Source organism: Neodiprion lecontei, chromosome 1, assembly GCF_021901455.1.
Source record: "Neodiprion lecontei isolate iyNeoLeco1 chromosome 1, iyNeoLeco1.1, whole genome shotgun sequence".
Classification (NCBI taxonomy): domain Eukaryota; kingdom Metazoa; phylum Arthropoda; class Insecta; order Hymenoptera; family Diprionidae; genus Neodiprion; species Neodiprion lecontei.
In genome coordinates, this window is record NC_060260.1 from 26,297,763 (window position 1) to 26,322,845 (window position 25,083).

Genomic DNA, 25,083 nt, shown 5'->3' on the forward strand with positions numbered 1-25,083 from the left:
CCTTTTTCTTATCACTTTACCCCGAGACTACTGACAAAAAAAATAAAAGAAAGTAAAAGGGAAATCTGGCATGAAACAGTCGCTCGGGATGCAAATACGTCGGAACGAGCATGGAGCTGTACTTCGATCGCAACTTTTTCATCTTATTTTACCTTTCTTCATTTTATTTATGCATGATGTAACGGAAGTTCACGCCTGCAGCTTGCCAAGACTTCGCGTGATGAGTACGCGGGAATCTTTACATTCGTCGCGAATACATCGCGCGATGATGAAACTATTCGATTCCATTTTCTATTTCTTTTTACTGGTTTGCCATGAAATCTGAGTTGCAAGAATCCTTGTTTTCTGAACATTTCACAGCCGAATAACTAGCCTTTTCGTACCTACTCAAAAATATTCACACCGGGGCCGCGGTGGATTCCAATGATTGAAAATAACGAAGTTCTGGAATCAAGAATTGCCATCTCTAAGTCTGTGTATTTATGGAGTATCTTCATGAAATGAAGAAATCCAGTGTTATGGAGCAAGTTTGTCGAGTACTTCGAATTATTAGGTACATAAGGGATTCAGAACACGTATATCTCGAATATCGTGTAATTTCAGGTCTAAAAATAGCACTTAATTTCAGGGCTCTGGCTCTCTCATGGCATTCGTAATAATAACCAACCCTTGCTTGCCGGAAGGGGGTAAACTCACTCGAATTAGAGTCTATTTTCGTGTAGCAAAGTATCTCGATTTGCCTTCGTATGATCGATGCGTGTTGTCGAGTTTCAAACGATCGCTGCAATATATTTCCTTGGGTAGGTTTATACCTTCGCCCGCTGAAAGACCTCGATCGCTCATGCCCGCATTACTGGTTATAATTAATACCCGTGCACAGTCAGTCGTAAGCGTTAAGAGGAATTACTGAAAAACTAAGTTATCAAACCTCCAATTTCTCGGTGGTAAAAGTAGCGGCAACGTGCAGTTTCGCCCTCCGAGCTCCTTTCATTCAGAAAATCGACGCTGTCCTCTCGAGTCTACTCCAAGTTAATTAAGGGTTGATAATCTCTCGCGAGGTGCTCGGCTATAGAGTAGAAACAGAATTAACCCAGGAGACCCGCAATATTTGAGAGAAAAGGTTCACTCGGTGGCATCGTGCTGCTGCTTCGCTCTGGTCCACGTATAAATCTTTTGTTAGTTCCTCTCGGCAAAGACACGCTCTTGCCTGCTCTCAACCCATTCCTCTTGGCTGGCTGAGGGCATCGTCGGTACCCTCCGAATCCCATCCCGTTGCTACCGCTGCTGTTGCTGATGCCGTTGCTAATTAAAAATATAATAAACCTTGCAAATCCGCCTCTCACGGTAGGGATAACTGTTATGCTACGCACTCTTGGCCCTCTCCGTGGGGATTAAGAAGCGTCTCTGTGGACAGGTGCGGAGAGAAAGAGAGAGGAGGACATATCAAGCGGGGAACTTGAAGTTATTAAAACGTAAGCTATAACCTCCACGGTTGATGGCACGTTTGCTGTATACGACGAAAAGGGTTATTTCATATTTATCCCATTCGTCTTTGAGAGATAATTTTTTTTTTTTTTCATTATTTTTCTTCGCGCAAGTTTTGCCGGTTAAAGTTTCATTAGCTCACTTCTTGGAAACTTATGTATTACACGTGTGACTTGGTGGAGTAGCATATTCTACTTTGTCATAAAACAGAGTTGTTTGAATTTTAACAATGTTATAATGTGTAAGTTAACAATGCTCTTGGGATTCCAGTGAGCATGTACTTTATTTGAAAGATTGAAGGTATAGTTTCAAGCCTCTAATATCTGAACGTTATCTTCAATGTTTAAACACGATAAATCGGAGGAATGCTCTGGGAATTATCACATGTTGTGAAGAAGAAGAAAAATTTATTTTGCCTTCAGCCTCCGATGTTCAAGTGAAGAAATTCTGGAAAACGAATTTATGAAAGCTCCTACTTTCATACGACCGCTTCAACTTCTCGCATTAAAGTTGGGTGTTTTTTTTTCTTTGTCTGGACTCTTCCATCAGCCCACTCCAATATATCAAAGCTCGGTTGATGTTCCGAATCCTCGATAACTCGTCGTTGTCGCTGCGATATCTAACAAAAAAAAACAAAAAACTATTTCTCGGTTGTAGACGATGCTCAACCCGGTAAGTAATCACTGCATGAATTACCGCCTGGAATGAGAACGTAAACTTGACGGTTTTTATCCCTCCTTCTTCTCGATTGCTCCAAGACCTTCCGCAACGTCGGACTGAAAGCTTGCAGAAGAAGGTTGTGTTCATAATTTTTCTTGTCAGTTCTCGAGCACCGTAGAAACTCTGAAACTCTCGGCACTTGGACCGGTCCGTGCAATGCCAAAGAGGATCCCTAATGGCGAGAGCGTAAGATTGACGGGACTTGGGTAGACATATTGTGTAGAGAGGTACACATCGTCCTCGTCCGAGGCACGTGTCGAGGCACGAAAAGAGTCGACAGAGGGACACTGCTGCAGGAACGATGGCGAGTGCAAAGAGCACCGGAACAGGTGTAGTAAGCTCCATTGTTTCACCATTCTTTAGAAACTCTCCACATTAGCGTCGTGAATTAGTACAATGGTTCTTTCTCCTTCTCTTATACCCTGGTTCTTCTTTTCCTCTCTACCTCTGGTGCTCGTCGGCCGCTGTTACCTCGCCTACTACTCACCTGCCTCTGCGCCGCTACTTTTGTTCTTTCTTTATCCTTTGCTATGTGCAGGCTTTATCCGCCGCCCGTCTTCTTATACATCGTGCAAAAAGCGGCAGTCAGGGCGAAATTCGAAATAGAAATAGTATCGAGGTATTTCTTTTCCGGAAACAAATGACAACACGCGTAACCAGTTGTTATTTTTCAATAGGGCACGTCTGTTACGCAAAATATCAAATGCTTTTGATGACAATTCGGGGCTTCGTCTTATCGTAGAAACTAAATAGATAAGCTTTTGGGAAAAGCATTCATGCGATAGTGAAGAAACAGACAAATGTAACGAACAATTTTACTGTACTTCACGCGATTTATAGTGCGAATAATTCGAACATTCCATTTTTTCTCCTACAATTGAAATGACTTTGATGGCGAAAAAAATCAAATCTGTATTTTCATACACTGGCACGATAGAGTCGAGACACAAATTGTCACAGACAATTTAACCCTACTGTCACAACGTTTTGAAACGGATGTTTATAAATGGGCTGAGCTTCGAAACGCGATGGTTAATTTTACCTCAAAGAAAAATATCTCAAGTCTTTGACCAGAAGTGCCGCTATGGCACTTGCCTTGGAGAGAGGAATGACGGGTTCTCACACACTGTGGTCTGTAGGGCTTTCCGAAAATCCTACTGTTTCTTGGCTTCTACTCACGAAAATGATCCCCACAGAACGAACCTCGAACAAAGCTTTTTCATCACGAAACTGTTTGAAGAGTCCCAACCCACTTGCCTTGGAGATTTTCAAGCTTTTTTTTTTTTTTTTAAAAAAAAACCATGCGGTCCCGTACAATTTTTTCCCCGAGTAATATTTGACTGATTATATATCCATACGATAATCCGACCCCGGTGATCCGTTCGGGGAGTTTAGTCTATTTGAAATTCTAATGCGCCTCGAGCTTATCCTTCGCTGAAATATAAGCCAGTAAGCAAATACGGAACCGAATCGATCCTGGTCCTGGCTTTCTCGGTGCAAAATAAAAAAAGGTTGTAGTTAATATCGCGGATCTCCCCACCTTTTAACACGTTTCCAACTTAGTTTGCTAAATTTTATAATCCTAAATTGAAAGGTGTTAACCACGCAATCGTCTAATGTTAGATTGTGTTTTTGTTTCAGGTACGTTCTTCGGGCTTAAACTTTCTTGCTGATCGGTCGATCCCATTCCAAACTCCAGAGGTGAGTTGTCCAAACCTTATACTGTTCCGTATACTTTTATGGAAAAACACACGTACAGCTAGACCGATGTTTTGCTTACATCTCAGGCATAGAAATAGGGTACCGTATTTCTTTCCCTGGATCTTTCTATGCTTTGAATAGTTCACATTTCAACGGATGCTGCTTCTTCTTCAGAATAAAATAACACAGAACACGACATTTCCCGGTGCTCTATATGAAGAGCCAACTGCGCGCGTGTTTTCACATCGGTGTGTACGACACAGAACTGCATTTTTGTGCAGCCATACGTATACGTACCTAGTATTGAAACTCGTATGCAACGTGCCTAGTCTCACTCAATTTATTCATATAAGTAGCCGAGGTACTGAATACTCACGTACCTCTGCAGGATATACTTAAATATTTTTCAACGTCGGATACCATCTCCTATTTCGGCAACAGCATTTGTGAAAAATGTATTTGAGATTGCGGTGAGGAAGCCGATTCGAACCTGCAGTGCGAACGAATCGCACCAGAGTTTTCAAATAAATTCTGAACCAATAGTTTTCACGGGCGTCCATATCGCAGCTAGCTTCAATATTTGACATTCGATCTTGTTTACTTACGGATGCTGCACGGTTTTCCGTCATACCTGGTATCCTTCTCTCGTGCAGAATGGAAAGTAAGCATTTGAATTGGATTATTATTCGTTACTCATGAACACGTTGGCATATGAAATTAGAGACGAAGATTAATTAGCCAATCGACGATAGCGGTACCAATGCAGTTTTAACAGTTACGACTGGTACAAGCTTGCAAACTTACCTTAGAGAATTCAACGCAATAAAAGTAGAGGCAATGGTATTCAATAAATTCAAGGTATGTTACTTTCCTTAAATTTTGAAAAAGACTCCTTTATTCCACACCAGGAAAATTGTTACGTTCCCAAGATTACTGATTACATCTTTAAGCTTTAAGGTCAAGCCTGCTGTGAAATCGTTATAGCGACCAAGAGGCTTGAAATCACAATCACATCTGGTAGATGATCGAAAGACGGAGTAAACAGCTGTAGGTCCGCATAGAAGCGCATTTTGGTAGCGAACAGACTAATCGCAGTGTCTTACATCGTTTTTCTTTAACTTGCTGTTTTTCTTCTTCTCCTTAGTCTGGATGATCCTCGGATTCTACACTTGTCGAGCGGCTTGGAAACGCTGTTACGTTAACATGCAGATGTATAGATCACGCGGGCTTAAGCAGCGAGCAGACCGTTTTTCAGTCGCGTACCTGAAAAAGAGCGATGAGATAAAACATTCTTCCGACGTATATTATCATTTTAACCAGCGGCGAGAACATCTGTGTGATATTTCATCCGCTGTCGACTGTCGTATTCGAATTTTCGTTGGTGAGAAAAATGTTCTAATGCAACGCAAAAGAAAAACACAATGAACTTTTGACAAGCTTGATCTTCCAGCGTGCAGATACGTGAATGTTCCTTCAATGATGTCATTCGTAAAACTCCCAAGTTCATAAATTCGTGATACGCGCTAAACAACGAAGACATGAAAAATTGGGCTACAATTGAGTATTACGCAGAGAACCGCCAAGTAACATCTGTTCAGTATCTATAAAAAGCACCTAATCACTGCCACATACTTTTTTTTAAATTCATTTACAAAAGTTGCTGTTTTTTCGGTACCTTTTGCTGAAATTTTTCTATCATGACGTCGTGTTGGCAATAAAAAAAAAAAAAAAAAAATGTACCTACGAAAATAATCGAGTATTCAAATCTTGATTAGAATAGCTAAGGAGCACATCGTTATCTTTTGCTAAAATATTATATTTACTTCTACACTGTAGTCTCTCCCTCTGCTCACCGTTGTAGTCGGAGCATGTAAATATTGGTCGCCGAGAATCCCGGTGTTCCACCCAATTGTGGCCGCGGGTAGTTTTAGCGGAGGGATAATTCCATTTACGAACCCCTGCCGGGATCTGGGAATCGCTAGGATCACCCTGTACCCCAACAGCGAACCGAGTCTCGTGCTGCGGCAACAGATTCTCGTCGTGCAATGACCACGCTCTGTATAAGTACTGTAATTGAGTATCGCTTCGTGCAATTTCCGGCGTTGACGGTGCATATCCCACGGCCATTGGGCCCCGTTTCCCTTTAATGCGGAACCCAACTACCCACTCAACCCTTGAATAATAAATAAATTCCCAATCGATTTGCGCTCCGATCGATGATTTCTGCACCAACTAACAGGTCATTGCGTGCGGCAGTTTGAGCTGAAATGTCCAAGAACAGAACCATGCACTTTGCTTCAGTTCTGACCAGTCTTACGTGACATGAATTTTGTGTCGATATTTTGTTGAATCGAGCTTACTTCGACTGTGACATCGTTTTCTGAGGTAAAACTTTTTCGTGCACCTGGTCGGGTCAGCCATGGTTTCAAATTGCTCAGTCCACCGGAACGAGCATTATTCACATCTGACATCCTCGATGACAATGACCGGTGCTTTAATTGGTGCTTATCGCGTTACATTCATCATCCTTTCATTCCGAATAAATCCTTTGTATACTTGAGTTCAACGGGTTTTCCGTTTCTCTGCCTGAGCCACTTCGACTCCTTGCTTATTATTGTTTCATTTATATTGTACATTGCCCGAGAAGCGGGAATGCGAGATGTCTTGGTTCCACTCTTGGAGTCGGAGGAAAATTGCTTTGAGTTGTCGATGAATCCACGCTTATATAGTAAATACAGAACAGAACAGAATCCGACTTCGCGAAGGAGAAATATCGACAGCCACCACCAGGCTTCCGACCCTTGGAAATTAATGGAACATGGGATGAAAAAGTAGAGTAGTCGTGTAACGTTGTTTCAACAGCAAGGTATGCGCAGCTTTGAGCGACAAACCATTCGCAAATAGTAATGGCCTGACGAATTGATTAACGTAAATAAGACTTAACCGTTATCCTTGGTGCTCCACCGACACTTTGCGAATGTGTTATTGTCTTCTCAGTCCTCAAACCCACCACGCCTTTGCGCCTAGAGACTGCAAAAGCCGGCTGGTCCTGGTTGTCGTTAACCATGCCGAGACGCCTCAAGTGGGAACTTCACGGTACGCAGTGTCTGTGCTTAATTGAAACTGTCGACTAATTGTAAGTGAACCCCCTCGTTCAAACGAGAAACTACCTGCTTAAGCCTCCGAGTGTTAGCTATAAACCTGACCGACTCGACGATTCGAGTGTGTGTGTCTAACTGTCTATGCACAGCGAAAATATTTGAATCGATATTTCAAGTGTCTGAAGCCAATTTCTGAAGTCTGAAGCCACGTTCACAGATGTGCGATCCATGCATCGGTACGTATTTCCCTTCCATACGCTGTAAACAGTAAATTCGAGGACGTATGGAGAGATTGCTTTTTGCTGCATTGCTACGTGCCGACGTTATTCCCAGAGCGTAAATAATTCTGCGCATATGCTCCGAGGTAAAATAGGTCGGAACCTGAGGTCAAATGTAAATTCAAATTGAAAAAGTTTTGTCTAGAGTCACGGGAGCTGTGTAGGAACTTTGAACAACATGCTGAGTGAAGTTGAATTCGACGTTGGTAATTTTTTTTCAACCTCACCGCTTGGTGCATGGAACGCTGGCACGGATCAATCCAAAAATCCTTTATTTTCAATCACTAGAAACACACGCGACCGGCTTTGCCTACAACTCAACCGATGTATCGTGATAACGTGATGTTTTACCACAAAATCTGCTGGTAACGAAATACTTTTTGCGAGCCGAAATAACGAACGTTGTCTGCATTGGATATTATTGCACTCCTTTCGGATGCAGAAGGGTGGCAAGTTGATACGATCCTTGGACCCCGTTGTTTCCGTTGTCTCTCGGAACATCGGGAGTGGCATTTAGGGTGGCATGGCGCCGGACCACGTCGGCAACGTTTGGCTTGGCCAGAGCGCCGTGACGCTTTTTCATAGACGGAGCGTCGCGGCGCCTACCCGTCAAAGGTCGCCGCGTTATAAATACGTCCGGCGCCGCTCGGCCCCGTTTCTCATTTCTGCATCGAGCTGTCACTGGACTCTGACAGAATTGAAAAATCCCGTAATTGCGTTCAAAGGGTAGCCACTGAAAATTTTATTATTACAAAAGAATCGCTATGACTTTGTTCCGAGAAGAAGCTTGAGTTTCCACAGAATCAAAACGATCCTGACACATAAAAATCGTTTGAAAAATATTGCCGTATGTTTATTTACAGGCACACAACATAGTTGCGTAAGTGTGCAGTAACGTCAACTAGAACCCTTCGCTCGCTGGTTTTATTACCGAGTAATCCAGTTGACGGAAAACATGTCCATCGTCCCCCAACTTGGGAAATAAATCCCTCACTCTCGAGAATAAAATCCCTTTTTTTTTTCATTATCCGGGGATAGTTCAGAAAAGCCTTTCGTCAAGTCCTTCGCTGAGAAAGATCAGAACCTTTCGCCGGCGACAACGATACTGACTCGACGTCGCCGTCGAGTCTGCGGTGCAATCAATCTCCAAGACCGTAGCATTTAACACACTTGAGGACAGACGCTCATCAAGTAAGTGGCTGCTAATTGTGCCGCCTGGCGATAAATCAAAGACAGCATCTTCGAGAAATAAAGTTTGCGTGTGTACGTGAGCTTGGTAAAACCTTTCGCTGAGTTATAAAACTCACTAGAAACATGACGAGAATTTCGATCGCAGGGTATTGAATTAGCTGGGCTTTAAATTCCGAAAAAAATCACCGCCAACTGCTGACAACGTCTTTATTTGTATTCGAATTTTCACCCTTACAATTAGTCACGCTGTGGCGAAGTAAGTAACTCTGCTGAACAGCAACGCAGCTTGATCAAGACCAGACGATGCTTATACTAGAGGTTACTCCATGTCCTTATTGCGTGCAACGCTGATACCGTCTAACTATACAGACCATACGACTCTCTGGAGGTCCTGTTACTCTTTTAACGGTGCTCCATAACCTCTTCGTGCTGTGTCTAGTTTATTCCTGTAGGGTAATATTACGAGCTCCATGAATGACGTTCTCCGTCTATTTTCCGTAATGGAAGATCAACCTGCGACGATCCAAGCTAGGAACTAAAAGAACCGCAGTTGAGTATAATCATCCATCTGAACAAATTAGAAATGTAGGATCAATCATGTTCTGCGGAGACTTCGGAGTTTCTGCTTTGCTAACAGTATTGATTTACAATAAAAAAAACTTTACGGAGCTTGTTCGCGTGTATAATATAATCCATACATATAATCCGTTTTCGTAAAATGGCATGCAAACTTCAATTACCTTCACAATGATGGGTCCGCAAAAAACGTTGAAAACTCTTACGCTACACGAGGACCTGAGACCAACGAGGCATTCCATCACCGTCAAATTACGAGACCCGCAGTAAACCTTTCGTATCGAAAATGAACCCGTGTCACTTTGCAAACCTGATTAAGAACGATGTGAAGAACGATGCTCAATCAGCTGTCTCGTAAACTATATCCCTTTTCGATTCTGCTGTTGTGAGGCAGTTTTGAAAAATGAATAACTAAAAAACGAAATAAAAAAAGGGAGTTAACGCCACTAAAACGCCTCAGTTTCACGCAACGGCCGAACATTTATGAAGGTTGGCTTATCTCCCGTTTGTGTACAATGTCGGATTTTTACGAGGCGATGTAACCTCAGTGGCGAACGGAGTGTACCCACGAGCCTTGGATTTACTTTCCATCATTTGCTGCATCCCAAGATTATCCTCACTCGGCTTTATGTCGGACTTTCTTCTTTATTTTTCCTATCGGTTCTTTGCGCTTCCGCCCTGAAACATTTACTCACTTGATCCTCTCCGAGGGTTATTTCTACGGTTATTGATCCCGCTTCACGTGTTTCCAACAATGTTTAAAGTTCACGTGGCAGAGTTTGCGAATTCCCTTTTTTTCATCACGATAAAATTTTCTTGGCCCTGTCCATCTTTGAGCGATCCTTTTCTCCGCTTGAAAATTGACAAATTGAAGAGTTTTCATGCAGCGAACGTGAGCAATATTGATCCCGTGACAAGATATCCTTGATATTCAAACTGGCTCTGCGATGTCTTTTCTCGCTTGCTACTCGGGTGAAACCTTGGTGATTTACGAAGCATTTAAAGTTGCAGGTCTCGAAGATCCGATATCGTAAAGAAACCGAAAAATGTTTCTAAAGCAAGCGAAGTTAGCTTACTTTGCTGCTACAACTGATGTTGGCGTTTTTCTCACAATCAAGTTAAATTGTTAAACTCTATTTCGTTAAACTTCCAGAGCCAAAGCCAGTTTCTTGAACGAAATATAATACAGAGAGAAAGAGAGAGAGAGAAAAAGAGAGACATAGGTATACAGAAACCAATTGTTTCGGAAAATCTTCGCTCTGCACGACTTCTCGGTCTTTTACCCGTCATTCCACGTTCATTCTAAGACTTATTCAGTCCTCAATAATCTTCCACGATCATTTAAAATAAAATTTATCACGAACCGAATTGATCAATGAAACTCTAAACTCAAACAAATTTACAATTTTCGTACATAATGAAACAACAAGACAAGATATTCGATGCCGTATTAAAATGCGACATATCGTTGAATGTGAAGTATCGAACGACGATTTTTATGATACAAATTCCACAAATTGTCTTCGCTATTCCGTTCGGAAAATATTCGCTAGGATGAAAATAGCAATACTTGGAAGGAAATTCATTTCACTGGGTATGAAAAGCCGTAATGAGAGACCGACGTGAATGAGGAAATGACATTGTGAAAATTTTTTGTCCCCAGTGTCGAGTTCTGACGTGGGACTAGAAAATAATGGGTGCAGTCAATTTTTAAAGCCTGTGTTAACTCTGTAATTACTCACAACTTCAAAGAGGTCTTTCTCACTTTTGTCAAGCTGCATCGCCTAACCATACCGGTTGTTTTCAGAAGCAATTAAAATTTTTTTGGGTCTGTGTAACCACGAACCGCCTTAAACTGTTTCCACTAGAAATAATGATCCAGAAATCTCATTACTTTTGCTCCGCTGAATGGCGTTCTCTCATATCAGAGATACCAACGACAGAAGAAACCGCAAGGAATTTCTATATTGATATAGATTAGGATATCCTTCCAGGTTAGAAAAGGAGAAGCCATGATAAAAGAGGATCGAGGGCTTTTCTACTCAGCGAGGATTCCCGTTTTCTCATTCTCAAGCTCGTTCAGCTCTACGTATAGTTGAATCCTAGCTACCGATTTCTACCTATAAATCTCTCAACTAGTCTTAGAATCTAATTACTCAGCTCTCTCGATATTGCTCAGTAATATTCCTCATGAGCCTTTGTAAAAAATATCATTTCCATTCGGTAGTAATCCCTCACTCATTGCAAATCGCATGTAGTATATGTATAGCTGGTTCGCAACGGTTGGTAAATAATTTCTTGACTACGAACTGTATGAACTTAGAACGTATCCGATACTGCAAAAGTATAAAGTTGGACCTGACAAAGCTTGGCCGAGGAAAAACTTCGAGAGGTATAGTTATTCAATCGGCAAAAAGTTGTCGGCCGACAATCAATGTTCGCCGATATGAAAAATTTTCGAGAACTTGAGAGGTTCTCCACAGATAAATATACTCAAGCCGAAGGTTCGCGGCTTATCTCGAAGTTCATTCTTAAATTTGTTCCTCGACCGAATACTTGAGCGATTTCGTCAAACCGTGCGGAGGCCAGGGAAGTCCTTGAGACTCGGGCAGACAAATACTTCACTACAAATTGGCATTCCTTACCCTCCATGGCTGCTTCTCTTTCTCTTTTTCCCTCTCGAGCTAGATGACCCAGGCATTTCACCATCGACGACGTGGCGTTGGAAGCTGCTCGCGTTATCGGGAACTTCTCGGAAGATATTCCTCCGGCGTAGGTAGGTCGGTACTACTGCACCGTGGATAGGGTCGTTCGTATCACTATAGGTAGGCCATGTGGCACGTATTTATGACCCCTATAAAACACATTGTATCTGCATCTGCGTGCCAGGTCGAACGGAACCCGGTTCTCGGCAGCTCGCCTCTCTGCCCTGAACTTTATTCTTTTTCGGATAATATTTTAGTGCGCAAACTTCACTTATATCAGACATGCATACCGTCTTCAACGTTACCGAGTGCTAATGACTTCGATCCCATATATCCCACCGGTTTCCCGAGTGGTTCTGCACTCAACGGACCGATCGTTGGGTGAAGGACCGAGTAAAAATTTACACGCATGATTTGTGATACCTCGTATTCAGAGCCGTGAACTTTTTTTACCTTCACCACCTACCGTATTCTTTACAAGTATTGTGCAGATGTGCATTTTCACGGAACGGCAATAACCGGCTGCTTTAAGGACGTTCCCACCAAAAACACTTTTCTTCTAATATTTTCCAAATTTTGAATACACATACTTATGAGTGCCCTTTATGTGTAGGAATTTTTTAAAACCCTTCGTGCGGTGCTAAATTTTGAAATATTGCAAGTTGAAATTTACATATTTAACATGTGATCCCTATCCTAACCCCCATTGTGGCGCACCTTTTTTTTAAGTTACTACAGTAATTTTCTTGGAATTTCTATGAAAAACTGAAAATCACTAATTGAACATATAATAAACATGTTTCTCAAAAAATAACACAAAGAAGCGGTATTCATTTAATTATAAAAAATGTTAAAAGTGAGCTACTTTTCACTTTTTTTTCATTACTTGATCAGTGAGAAACAGCGACTTGGCAACGTTGCGTTGGGCGGAAAGTTCAAAATACCGTATAGGCGTAGTAGTTGTAAATAAATGTGAACCGCTCACAGATAGGTTAACTGTAGGCTGTTGTAAAGAAAAATGCAATTTTTTAAGTATATTAAGTATTTATTATAAATTATTTTTCAACATTAATACTCGTTATGTTAACATCATCAACAATTATAGATTCAAAAATATAATCAATCATATAATTTTCATAAAAACTATAATTTTATCAAGTAACACAAAATAAAACATTTTAGAAATATATTATTTTTTAGACATAGGTATTTTTTTAATTTTCTTTTTTGGTGATTTTAAATTCTTAATCTTTGGCGAATTTTCATTTTTTAGGAAGTCTAAAACTGCCGTTAAAATTTTTTTATTTTTAGTTATTCGCACTTTGTTATTATCTAATTTTTCGCTAAACAATTGCACAATAGCATTTTCTCCACCTACTCTATAGATTTCCCTCAAATTATCACAAGAAATGTCATTTGAAGCCAATTTTTTACACATATTAACTGAAATAATATTTCTTAATTCGACTAACATTTTTAAGTTTACTTTAGTTTTATCTGAGTTGGATAACTCTTCCAAATAAATATTACTGTTTTTACATGCCTTTAATACACCACTTCGCAGGTTTAATGTATTAATTAAGTCTTGAAGTACCACAACGTCATACGCAGCGTCATGAAAAGATTCCTGATCATTATCAGGGTGTAAGAAGTCGTTACTTAAACTCTCTAATTTAAATTGACCCGGTCCTTTCCTATCAACCAAAGACTTTCTGAACAATGATAAAGTGTCAGCAAAACCAACAATTAAATCTAAAAGTTCGACTTTAACATTCATAATAGCTCGTAAGAGTCGTGGTACGTCAAAGCGAGCATTATGTGCAACTAATAAACATTTCTGTTGTCCATCGGATAAGCTAATTAAAAATTGTTGAAAAGATTCTAAAGCATCAGAAATTTTGAGTGTTACGACTTGTTTGTCTCCGTAGAATATGTCTCCATATTTATGATGAAGTTTAGTAACTGTAGTGGCTGACGATGAAATTTCGGTCTTCGTGTGTACATAGATATTAAAAATTTTACAATCACAGATCGCTGCAATTTGTATAATATGAGCATCTGAGGCGAATCCAGTTGTTTCTAAATCAAAGTAAACAATTTTTGTTTCATCATCTAATGCAATATTATTATTATCATCACAGTGTTTACGCACGTAATTGTTTATTTTATCCATTCCACAATTACTCTTATAAGTTATACCTTCATGTCTTTCGGTATTTTTACGTAAAAGTTCTCGTTTCTGTTTTAATTCTATACGTCTTAATTTTTTTGCTTTAGACTTACTCATTGCCAATCGTTTTTCTCGTTTCATTTCACTTCGTTTAACATAATTGACTGTGTGAGATCCAGCAGGAATATTCAGTCTTTGCTTAATATTTATAATACTTCGTTCACCGTCATTTTTAGCGCAGACGGCGTCAGCTACCCTAATATCACAAGAAAAGCTAGTACTTAAACACTTGTTTTTGTGTGCTTTGTTTGCTATAATATTGTTAAAACTTTCATTGCCCTGACTTGAAGCGGCAATAGAAAATTTATGAGAGTTTTGTGCGTATTTATCGAACAAATGTAATAATTCTTCATACAAGGTTTCATCAGATAGGTTTAGAGCATGATTTTTACTTGGGTTACACCACTTTCCACAGTTTTCATGTCTGCTAAAAATATGATCCGGTATTTGTCTCAAATTTCTAGCTAAGTTTTCGGAATTGCCCTTATTTTGTGCAACAGCGTATGAAAAACACTTTTTTAAATGAGGAATAACATTTGTTTTATTTAACTCTCTAAACTTATCGCGTAATTTATATAACTCTTTTCCAAAATTTTTGGTTAAATGATTTTTGTCGGCTAATTTATGATACTTTTGACCTGGGTTATCTGCTCTTACTGCTGCAATCATTGAGCTGTCTTCATCTCCTACAATAACACGTACTTGTAGTCCTGCTTCCTTTAAGATGTTGCTGTGATTAACAAGTTGAACTCCTGCATCAGCTTCCATTGCCTTAGCACTTCCGCAGAAGTTCAATCTACAATCATGATCATCTTTTTTATGCCCCATATCACATTTCTTACATTTTCTATTTCTAGTTGCGTAGTCTAGAATTTTTCCTGACAAGAAACCGATGATAGTGCTATAACCGTTCAAACTATCATAGCTACGCCCGTTACCGCGTTTAGACCAGCCCATATCAAATGACACAATGATATTTATTATTTCACCTAGTGTATTATCAAATAAATTTTGATTATCATTTGAGGAAAGCGTAAGGACATCTAACTGCGGGAAAATATCTTGGGCAATCTCCACTGGTCTGAAATAATAAATAAAAATAGTTAAAATAAAAAAATTAAACCAGATTTACAATTATTTTTTTTTTATTTTATGTAGACAATTCAATGCCGTGAAATTAATAGCAATACATTTTTTGTAAAAAATACAAGTATATAATGTAGATTAGTGCTTGTCAACTTATTGAATATTTAATTCAATTCTTGATCGAAATATTGTAAATAATTACAACAAGATAAAGTCTCTCCTTTATTTTGTGTAAAAATAAATGTTGTTGTATATTATACATTTACTGATAGCATAATAATTATAAATCACCAGTTTATGTATAATATTCAAATCCTAAGATATAAATTGAAACAAAATAATAACTACTTCTGCTTAATATTATATTACAAATAATTCATTCGTAGAAAATATAATTTTACAATTTTTCAATAAATTATATTACAATTTTATAAAAATCAGTGTTGAGAAAATGATTTATAATTATTATGATGATCAGCATCAGTCCATTGAACAGTTCAAATGAATTAGAATGGATGCTTACAATGTGTCACACAACTTTTTGACATTTTTTATCACCAATTCTTTTTCCTCAGAAGCAGCTCGCTTGCAACTTTCTTTAGCTTCTAATTCTATTGCTTGACCAACTACAACTTCGTACTTTTTATAAATTTTGTCTATTACTCGAGGTAAATTGGCACAAGCAAGAATTTTATTTAAGCCAGTATTTCCAACACCGGCATGAATAGCCCCTGAAACATTCAAATAGTAAATATCATAAATTTCTTATAAAATAATTGTAAAGCTATTAATTATGTCAATTCAAGTTTTTTACTTTTACACATAAATAGAATATTGCGAATTCACTTACCTAAAACCACGGACATATTGACATCAGAAACACCATTGGTGGACTCTGCGGTATTAACATTATTATATCTGCCACAAGTATCACATTTTATCTTAAACTTTACGTGAAGTCCTTCTCTGTTATAGCCGTACATTTTTTCCATGTCTAAAAGACTGCTGCAGCTGGTGCATTTGAGGTTTTTAGCTAATTTTTCCAATGCAACTATACAATTCCCATCTGGAATTTTACATTGAGTAGTTTCATGCAGTGTTTCGAGAATTTTTGTTTTTTTAGCTTCTGACATAGCTGTTAGAGCTTTAGCTACTCTATCGCCTACTTTTTTTTTCACAAACCTCCCATTCTTCAAACGTGAAGTCATTATAAATAAATTATTTTTTAACTCCAAAATAAAAGTAACCTCAAAACATTAAAACTCTGTAGCACACGTCTCAGATATAATAATAATATACAGAAAGAGAATACAATGTTGCCAGATCTGAGAAACGACGCAATGGGTATATTTTTGGACTTCTGCGCACGTTCGCGCCACTGAAAATGTACACTGCACCTCAACTTTTTGTTATTGCATCATAGTATAGTTTACATAGGGGGACTGTTTTAGAAGTTGAGGACCACTGCTAGGTGGGAACGTCCTTAAACACCTGATCCTCTTCAAAAGATGCTAAAGGAAACGAACGCGAAGCTTTGAGAGGCCATGTACTGTTTATAGTGCTTTCTCGACGTCCTATTTATTCATTAATCTCCTCAGAGGTTTTCAAAGGCAGCTTACTGCAACGACGTGCACACTGCCGCTCTTTAGACTTTTAGATTTTCTGCACGGATTAAGGTACGTACTATCGAAATTCGATTTTGCACCGCTTGGACTGAAGTTACGTACTTCAAATGGATCGATATTATTTTAACTTTGAAAAAATTTTGTGAATCAGGTACCTCCTGTGACTAGAGAATATTTTCAAACCGGTACATCGGAATTTACTTACCATATAATCAGGAATGCAGAAATGACTGTCTCATTGACAATCCTTTAGGCTAAATTAGAGAAGAAGACACTGCCAAAGATATGAACTTCGTCACATTTATGCTAGTTTTCTTGACGCAAATCATTTTAGGGCCGCATCCGTACATTCCGAATGATTTCAATAACGTTGTTCGTATCAAATGTTAGAAAGGCATCTGCTACACCACTGAATAAAGTTTAAAAATCAACAAATGCTATCAATTTCAGAATCTATCTCGGAACCGATAATACGTATCTTTATTCTTTATAGTAGGTACCTGCAAAACCTAGAAGTTACTGACAAAATCAAATATTTGTATGTTTCAGAAATCGCTAGCGCAACTTCAACTATCATTAACTGAGGTGAGTTGATTCATTTTAATCGTTGTAAGTAGGTTTCACAGATAATGCAGGTACGTACGACGCGAGAAAATGTGAGTTGATATTTTCTATTCACGAGGAATGAAACTTTCGTCATTTTGTAATGAGAGAATTTTAAGTCTACGTAAATTATTGTGGAATGAAATGCAGTATGGTGTTCAACAGTGCACGAGAAGAAACTTAAAAAATTATTATAACGATAAATGTATTCGTTTACTTGCTAAGACGAACCGTCACTCATCATAAACTCCTACGAATTAACACATTCCATATTCAATAAAGTCAAATTATTCTTTTATCCAATATTCCGAGTACTTTGAACGATCTTTCGAATAATTTCGAAGTCTTAAAATTTCTATCGGTATGAAAAGTAAGTTGCCATGTCAATTTCCAATTCGTCTACACACAAATTATATCTTTAACATTTTATTATTGTGTAAAAACTTCTGCGACCATACTCGCCACGTACAACTTCTCGTAGCAGTGAATGAAAATCAATACCCTTTGAGGGGAATTCCGGCCGGGCTATTCGCGGAACAGTACGAGGCTCAAGGGTGTTCTGATCTCAGGCCAAGATCGCAGGTATTTGGCTGGTATTTAAGTAATACCTGTGAGCCTCTTCGAGCTGATCACGACTCTGTCTCGAGTGCAGATCGTCAAAGCAAAAGGATCCAAAACTCTCAGAGATGTACAAACAACTGATAGTGTAGATCTGGCTGAAGGGTTGATTCGGTATTCAGCGCATACGACCCAGCGGTCAGTTGATTACATCATCAGACCTCAAAGTGCCGGAGTTCTTGCAGTTAGATCGAGTTCTCTGTAATTTTCTCTTGAAATACTCCGATGCTTTAGTTTCACTTCGACAGCGAACTATTACCGTTTGGTTAACCTGAGAAGTGAGTAATTGATTGGAAGTTACAAATTCCGGTGTATATTGCAGTTAGGAACGTTACGAGGGTACGAATTAATGTATGAAATTCCGCTCACTTATAGACTCTCGATTGTTATTTGTGGTTGTGGGTGACTCGCGAAGTACGTGGCACGCTTATTCACGGAAAGAGATTCTGAGAAGATTGAGAGAAATCCGAAGGTGTGAATATGACGGTAAAAACTGAGGAAGTACAACAGATCAGCAGAACACAAGATCAGTGGGAACAATTAATGTAATTTGGTACTTGAGCATGGAAGACATTGGCTATACAGGGGCACAATGCAAAAAGCTCTGGGTAAAGCTTGCAGATGATTTTTGTTGAGCTAATATGAGGTTATAAATCGGCGTATTTTCAAATATTGAATGCAAGTTATGCGGTGTTCGCAAACTCTTTAGCCTGGTGAGAAATATCTGAATCGGTATTAGTGCTGCAGGCTGATATTTTGAGGAAACTAGCCATTTGAGCCGAACCCAACTAGCCCATTCTGTTGACTTTCTTCAGAGTCTTGGGCTACCTGGTGTGTGAGAGGAACCATGATAAATGCATGTCTACTGCATACACACCTTGAGGTACGTTGCTTCATTTCATATTCCTGCCATCGATTTTCGATATCAGTGTTCCGGACTTCCTCTCGTCATCCCTCACGGATACCCCGTTGGGTTCGGGATAAAAGGGAGGTAAGCCATCCTAATTCTCTTGGGTATTGTGCGCAGCGTTGGTGGAGTGAAGGAGTCACCTGTCACTGGTTCTCCGAGCTTTCGTCCAAGAGAGATTTCATCCGAGACGAAAAAAGCCCGGGAGAAAACAGAAAGCTCACGTCAGGCGACTATCAGCTTTTATAAAAGCTTTTTAACCTGAGCTATACACAGCGAAGAAAGAACCGGTGAGCCAGCGAGCATCGAACCGGATAAAGGTCTAGCTTTTCCTAACAATTAATCTTTCTAACCAGACCAATGGCGAGTCTCAACTCACTGTAGGATTAATTTGGCTTAGAGATAAATTGCTTCTTGCACCTGGGTAGGTATTTCTTTTACGCTCGGTATTATCTTCTGTTCCGTAAAGTGCTCCCAGTGAATTGAATTCGATACGTACCTCAGTACCCGGATGCAAAAACGACTAGATTCGCTCGAAGCCATTCTTACCGTTATTACATTTTCTTTACTCCTACTGCAGCCTTAGTTCAAACGAAGCCGGCGGGATGTGTTCGTAGAATCATTTATCGCTCGTGCATGAATTCACCTTCCTCACGTCGACTGAGTGTAGCGACCGAATCTTATCTTACTAAACACCTGAAAACGTGCTCGCACAGTGATACACTCGCTTCATTATCATCATCCAACGGGCAAGTATTTCATGACTCGCTAGTCGCGATCACGTGCAAAACGGGCGTAAAGTCATAACGCGGCAGACTAACGTTTTCCCTTAAGACATAGTCGTAAGCCGTAACCTATAATAAGCAATAACACTTGGAAGATAGGAAGGTGCAGCGGAGGGAAGAGCAGCAGCAGCGGCAAACAGAAAAAAATATCAATTCATTCGTGCCGTTAGGTACGCTATAGGTCTCCGTCGCCCAGCATGGCGCCAGGCGTTTCATTCACTTTTGCTTCGTGACTTTTTTTATTATTTCGGCTCTCCCTTCGTCCAGACAAACGACTGGTGATGTCCTCGTCTAAAGCAGGCACTCAGGATTCTCCAAGTTCTTTGTATTTGATTTACGCCAGGCGCCAGACGGATACAAAGTAATCTGCAACAATGAGCTACGTAATGGGTCGGATAGAATTGTGCCGCTTCTTATTTTCTAGTTATGCTGCAAAAATTCCTCACCTAACCCGTCACTCGGAGGGGGGGGACCGTGGATGATTAATAGAGCTGATTTCAGTGAGCTCAGTTCACCAAATAAATTCACCGATATCCCTCTTCGGTTCAAGGTAACGCGATAAAATTGGCCAAAAGGCGGGTGAGACGGATTTACTACCGGCGACCAAAGCACAAGAGATCCGTCTCAGTCCCGAGATCGGTAGAGTCTTTATATGAAAGGCCGTAACGTACGCTGTGCGGACCGCGATGAATGTCCCTATGGAATTGCTGACCACTTCTAGAATCTAGACGACCGACCGCGATCTCGGGTCGTTTCGCGAAATACATCGTCCCGTGGAACCGGGGATAAAAAATTGTGCATCTTTGAACCTTGAAAGCGGTACTGCGGGAGAGTAATAATCCCGTCTATATTATATGTCTTACAATTTAACCAAGATCGAAAGGTGGAAACGGTCTTGCTTTTTATACCTCGAATTCTGTTCAAGCGGATAGCATAATCTGCCCTCCGTGGAGCGCGCTTTGCGCATTTTACGAGCACGGGACATGAACCGTGAAGATTTCATTGTACCTGGTTTCTTAGTGAAGCGAATATCGTAACTTGAAAAGTGAAGAGGAACGAGCGGATTACCTCAACATTCTACCCACGCTGCCGAAGCCAAGACAATTTGTTCCCTGCGTAATCCAAAGCTAGACTACTCTACATATTCCTTGAATCCCTCTCGAATACCCAAAGTACACACTTTGGGGGGCTAAGCGATGTCGAGTTTCACTCAGCTGAATGAAGTGAACACAGTTGCGGGGCACCTCGCAATATACAGAGAAACAAACATACTCTGATACGGATCCGGGGCTTTCTCTTAACTGTTACATGTTACTTGTCAGTATTCTCCAAGTGCGCTTAAACAGCCAACTTCCACGGTGAATCCTCACCGTTTTCCCGAAGGAAGAAGGAATAACTGTGCTACCGAAGAATATGAAGAAGCTGGAGAATCGACAAAATTATTTATTGGTAAAATTACGCTATAGGTTTCTTGGCGTTGATCACTTTATCGTCCAGTTCTTGATTTCCCAATTCTTTTCGAAAAACGTCTCCTGCGTTGGAACCGACTCCACAAAGTCATCACCATCTCAAGCAAGTTCTTGTACGTGAGTTGAGTTCCGGGAAAGAAATAAGCCCAAGAGTGATGACAAGGTTCAAAACTCGACGCATGAAAGCCAGGGTTAATCGCCCACGACGACTTCGAGGGCTCGAGAGAGACCGAGCTGAAATCCAGACGTGTTACACGGGGGATTTTCTCTCCTACCGAGGAAAGCAAACCACGGAAGGTTTTCTTCCAGAAAATATTAATCACGTCGGCCAGAAATGTTGTAATCGGCTTACGCCCGAGTCGTTGAGAAAATAGAAAGCCTTTCGTCTAATGGTCGGTATTACCGAAGGATGTTGACAGAACAAGAGTGAAAACTACAGCAGAAAACATTTCGCGAACAATGCTGTTCGAACAAAATGGCGAACCGATGATTCTTGGCTCAGGTACCCTCGTTGGCTGGGCTTAGAATGCGCCACGAATCTAACCCCCAGGGGTTAAGTTACATTGATTGGCTCCATCAGTCCTTTCTCCCAAGCCACTCTGATTCAGCTTCCAACTTCCACATTCACTCGGGCAGCTTGGGACCTCGCTGTATTCGCTATTCCGGATGCAGGCTTCACGCTAATACCAAGCGAACGAGGAGTGGGTGAATTTGTCGAGTTGGACTACCCTCGAGTAGAAGTCGAGCAAAGCCAACAAGCTGACCAGGGTTTCTCGTTCAGCTTTTTCGAGTTTGCCTCGAGAGAGAATACTCGTCTGGAAAAAGGGCCAGATTTTCGTCAACTTTGTATCTAAACTCGCTGCTGGCGAAAGGAGAAAAGTGATAAAAATATTTAGGTGCCTATTCTTTTCCCTCCGCACAATCTCTTGAATGGTTAATCGAATGAATATTTCAGAAAGTTTCTTGGCGTAAGCCCCAGGATTACTCGGGTGTAACCTGAGCCTCGGTAAACTTGATGAAAAATTACAACGTATCCAAGCTGGCTACCCTCCCTCTAAATTGGCGAAGTAAAAGAGGGGTTAATTTTAATTACTATCCTTAAAAGTTACCCATCATGATACCAAGCACCTCCGTTTCGTTGTACCGGTTGTATTTTCTCCCAAGTAATTATTGTGCAACTTATACTCTCGAATACCGGCGCGCAATTATTGCTTCAAGTTTATACGGATAATAAAAAAGTATTCGATATCGTGAACTTCTTCTTGTGCCAATCAATGATTGGTTGTTAGATGTAGATATTCGCATTGACACTACGAACATATTGGGGTATACATCAACTTTTGAGTAGGCATGAGGTTCGACCGTTAAACGTGTGTTTACTGCCTGTTACTGCAAGGATTTTCGCAATTAATCAAACAAATTTCGCCTGAACTGATCTCCTCTTTAATATCAGATGAAAAGAATATTCGCATCTTATTTGCAGATCACCCCGGAGGCCATTTTCGCGAGGTGTTGGCATTCTCCCTCGTATTTCCGTTCCGTTTTCCTCGCCTCGAAATATCCACCACCGCCCTAAGGCAACGCGTTATGATTGCCTATATTGATAACTCGGATCTATTTGGTTCACCAAAACCATTCGCATCTGGGCGTGCCCCGCAGGGCGTGGAGGAGGATCAGGAGAGAGGTAAAGGGTCCTTCGGGGAAACTGGTGATCCTCGCGAATGCTGCCGGGGAATGAGTTCGCGGAAGTGTTCGAACTAAAGGCGTGGAAATCCACGATGGAGCACCCTGCATATGCCCCTGGCAGGGGAAAACGCAGAAAAAGGATACGGGCCCGAGATTGTTCGCGATGTATGTCGAATGGGTTGTCTGTCTGTTTTTCTCTTAAGGATAAATCACGGCACCTTGTTACGTCGAGTGCGAAGAGCGCTTGTATATCCATTCACGAGCAACTGCAGTTGACTGGCGCGTTAGCGTTGTGAGATTAATCTTTTACTGATCTGATTTTTTTTATACCTCGTAAAACGAATTTATATTGTATACACGCGTGTAATACGTAAGTCAACTTTTACGAGCAGTTAAATGTGGGCGAAGAGATCGGCTCTAATCTCCGTAATCGGTCCGCAGCTCAAGCTTCCGTATCTTGTTTTGGGTCGGGTAGGAGAAAAATTGATATTTTGTCGGTTTTTTTATTACCGGACCAACGGGAGAGTCAGTGATCCTAGAGTTATCGGCGAAGGATGTAAACTAGAAGAAAGTCTAGTAGGTTTTTACGAAAAGGCGCGGCAATGGATCCTGAATAAGCCGTGGAACCGTCGACGTATCTCTCTATCTTTGTCCGTTTACGCAACACTCGAAACTCCCCAAATGTTCCTGAGCCTAAACAAACTGATTTCCCGTGCAAGTCCGACCTATGAATTTATTTATTCGTAATTTATCTGTTGATGCTTGCTACATATATATATATATATATATATACTGAGAGTGTATCGCACGTCCATCTCAATCCCTTACGTTTTTGTTTTCCAGTTATTTACATACTACTTTTTTTAAAAAAGAAAGTGAAAAAAAAAGAAAAAGCGAACACGTGGCTTATCAGTTTCATTTATCAAAATTCCCGAAAGATGAGGAGATACACCGGTGAAGAAGCTAAGGTGCATTACGAATGGAGCAACGTGGTTTTTCTCCGCTACTTTTCTGGTCGTTGAGCCAAATGATCCTTTGGGATCTAGGAGGCAGGTTTTCCCAGTCTGCCATAATATCGTCGGAGATCTTTTCCGAGGTGGATGAAGAGGCGGCGGGGGAGAGGGGAGGGAAGGGGGGGGGGGGGGTGAAGGGGGTGAAGTGGGGGGTAGTAGTTGCATAGCGTGGTAAGATGGCTCCTTCCCCCGGTGGTTCTTCAAGATACGCGAATGGAAAGAGAAACGAGGGTGCGGTGAGTTATGAGCGACCGCGGGAGGAAGGATAACTACTTATTTGCATCCCCATTTGTATACCTGCGCAGGGGGTTTGATGAGAAACTATGATTTACGCGGGCCTTCGCCTCAACGTGTCTCCCTTGTCGGCCGGCATTATTAGTCCTTAAACTATAATACGTTCTCAATTCGTTTCTGATTTTTAGGCGAATTTATAGTCCTTGGGTAAAGAGCTCCGGTTCCCGATGATATCGCGAGATTATAATTTTTCGATGAAAATTTTCGGTGATTTTGCAAAGTATAAATGCTGCGAGCCTTTGGGTAAACGATCATGGATTTTACGCCGGGTGGATGCGAAGACCGCGTTTTGAAATAAACGCGTAATTTAATTTTCCGTATTTCACTTTGCGTTCGTGAGCAGAATCTTGATTGAGCAAAGCTGCAACTGGCTGATGGAAGCTGGATTCTCTTCTGTCCGGGCTCTCGGATATTTCCATACTAATACCTAGCATCGTCGTCATGTATCCGAGGGACGTGATTTCATTGACTTTGTAAATTCTAGCGTCTCTCCGGCAATCTTCTCCGCTTTAGCGCAGCCCCTGGAAGCGTATAGACTAGTTTAGTGCCGGTTGTCTGAGAATACAGTCATTTTTATATTGTACAATGCGGGCCATTTCAAGCGAGAAGAAAAAATATTCCGCTACTTTGTTTCCATTGTTTCTCATGTCTTTGAGAAGTTGGAAACTATAAGTTGAGGCACTAGGCAGAACTCGATAAAAAATCTTGAAATTGCATCAGATTGTGGACTCGATTAGTCCGTTCGTTAAATAATTTCGCGCTTGATCGCTATGCCAAAACGGCCTTGGTGTGAAACTCGAGTCATCGGGCCATTACTGAAGTAAAAACTAATCGAACACCACTACTATAGCAAAGTCACCACTACTATAGCAAAGTCATCAGAGACTCCTTGAGACAAACGCTGATTGAGGGAAAAGAGCAGCCACACATCGTAATAACGCTCGTTGAATCACCCTCACCACGGCTAATGCAAGTGTCTGTTACACTAGTCTTCACTTGATACTGGCTCA

At 40.7% G+C, this 25,083-nt stretch overlaps 2 protein-coding genes across 12 annotated transcripts in view; one reads left to right on the forward strand and one right to left on the reverse strand.

Annotated features, from left to right (window-relative positions):
* The window catches only part of LOC107225375 (stress-activated protein kinase JNK), a 163,560-nt gene that overhangs the window by 83,689 nt on the left and 54,788 nt on the right, over positions 1–25,083 (forward strand). For 6 of the 11 annotated variants that reach the window (XM_046729785.1, XM_046729786.1, XM_046729792.1 and 3 more), the window contains 2 exons: positions 3,847–3,906; positions 17,248–17,283. The exons of 1 other annotated variant lie outside the window; for it this stretch is intronic. The gene's annotated coding sequence lies outside the window, so the exon portion shown is untranslated. The remainder of the gene's footprint in view (positions 1–3,846; positions 3,907–17,247; positions 17,284–25,083) is intronic. 4 more of the 11 variants (XM_046729787.1, XM_046729791.1, XM_046729790.1 and 1 more) reach the window with 1 other exon arrangement.
* Positions 14,362–16,334, reverse strand: LOC107226592. Its single transcript, XM_046746662.1, has 4 exons — positions 15,924–16,334; positions 15,597–15,804; positions 14,626–14,783; positions 14,362–14,414 (listed from the first exon to the last, which is right to left on the reverse strand). Exons 1-4 carry the CDS (start codon positions 16,279–16,281, stop codon positions 14,362–14,364), a joined length of 777 nt encoding a protein of 258 aa, XP_046602618.1. The 5' UTR covers positions 16,282–16,334.

Bases quoted from the DNA above. Each gene is read 5' to 3' on its own strand.
- LOC107226592 (XM_046746662.1), bottom strand. From the start codon at position 16,281: ATGACTTCACGTTTGAAGAATGGGAGGTTTGTGAAAAAAAAAGTAGGC. The intron at 15,805-15,923 runs GTAAGTGAATTC...TGAATGTTTCAG, and splicing joins CAATATGTCCGTGGTTTTAG to GGGCTATTCATGCCGGTGTT. The intron at 14,784-15,596 runs GTAAGCATCCAT...TCATGATTGTAG, and splicing joins AAAAAGTTGTGTGACACATT to ATTGAACTTCTGCGGAAGTG.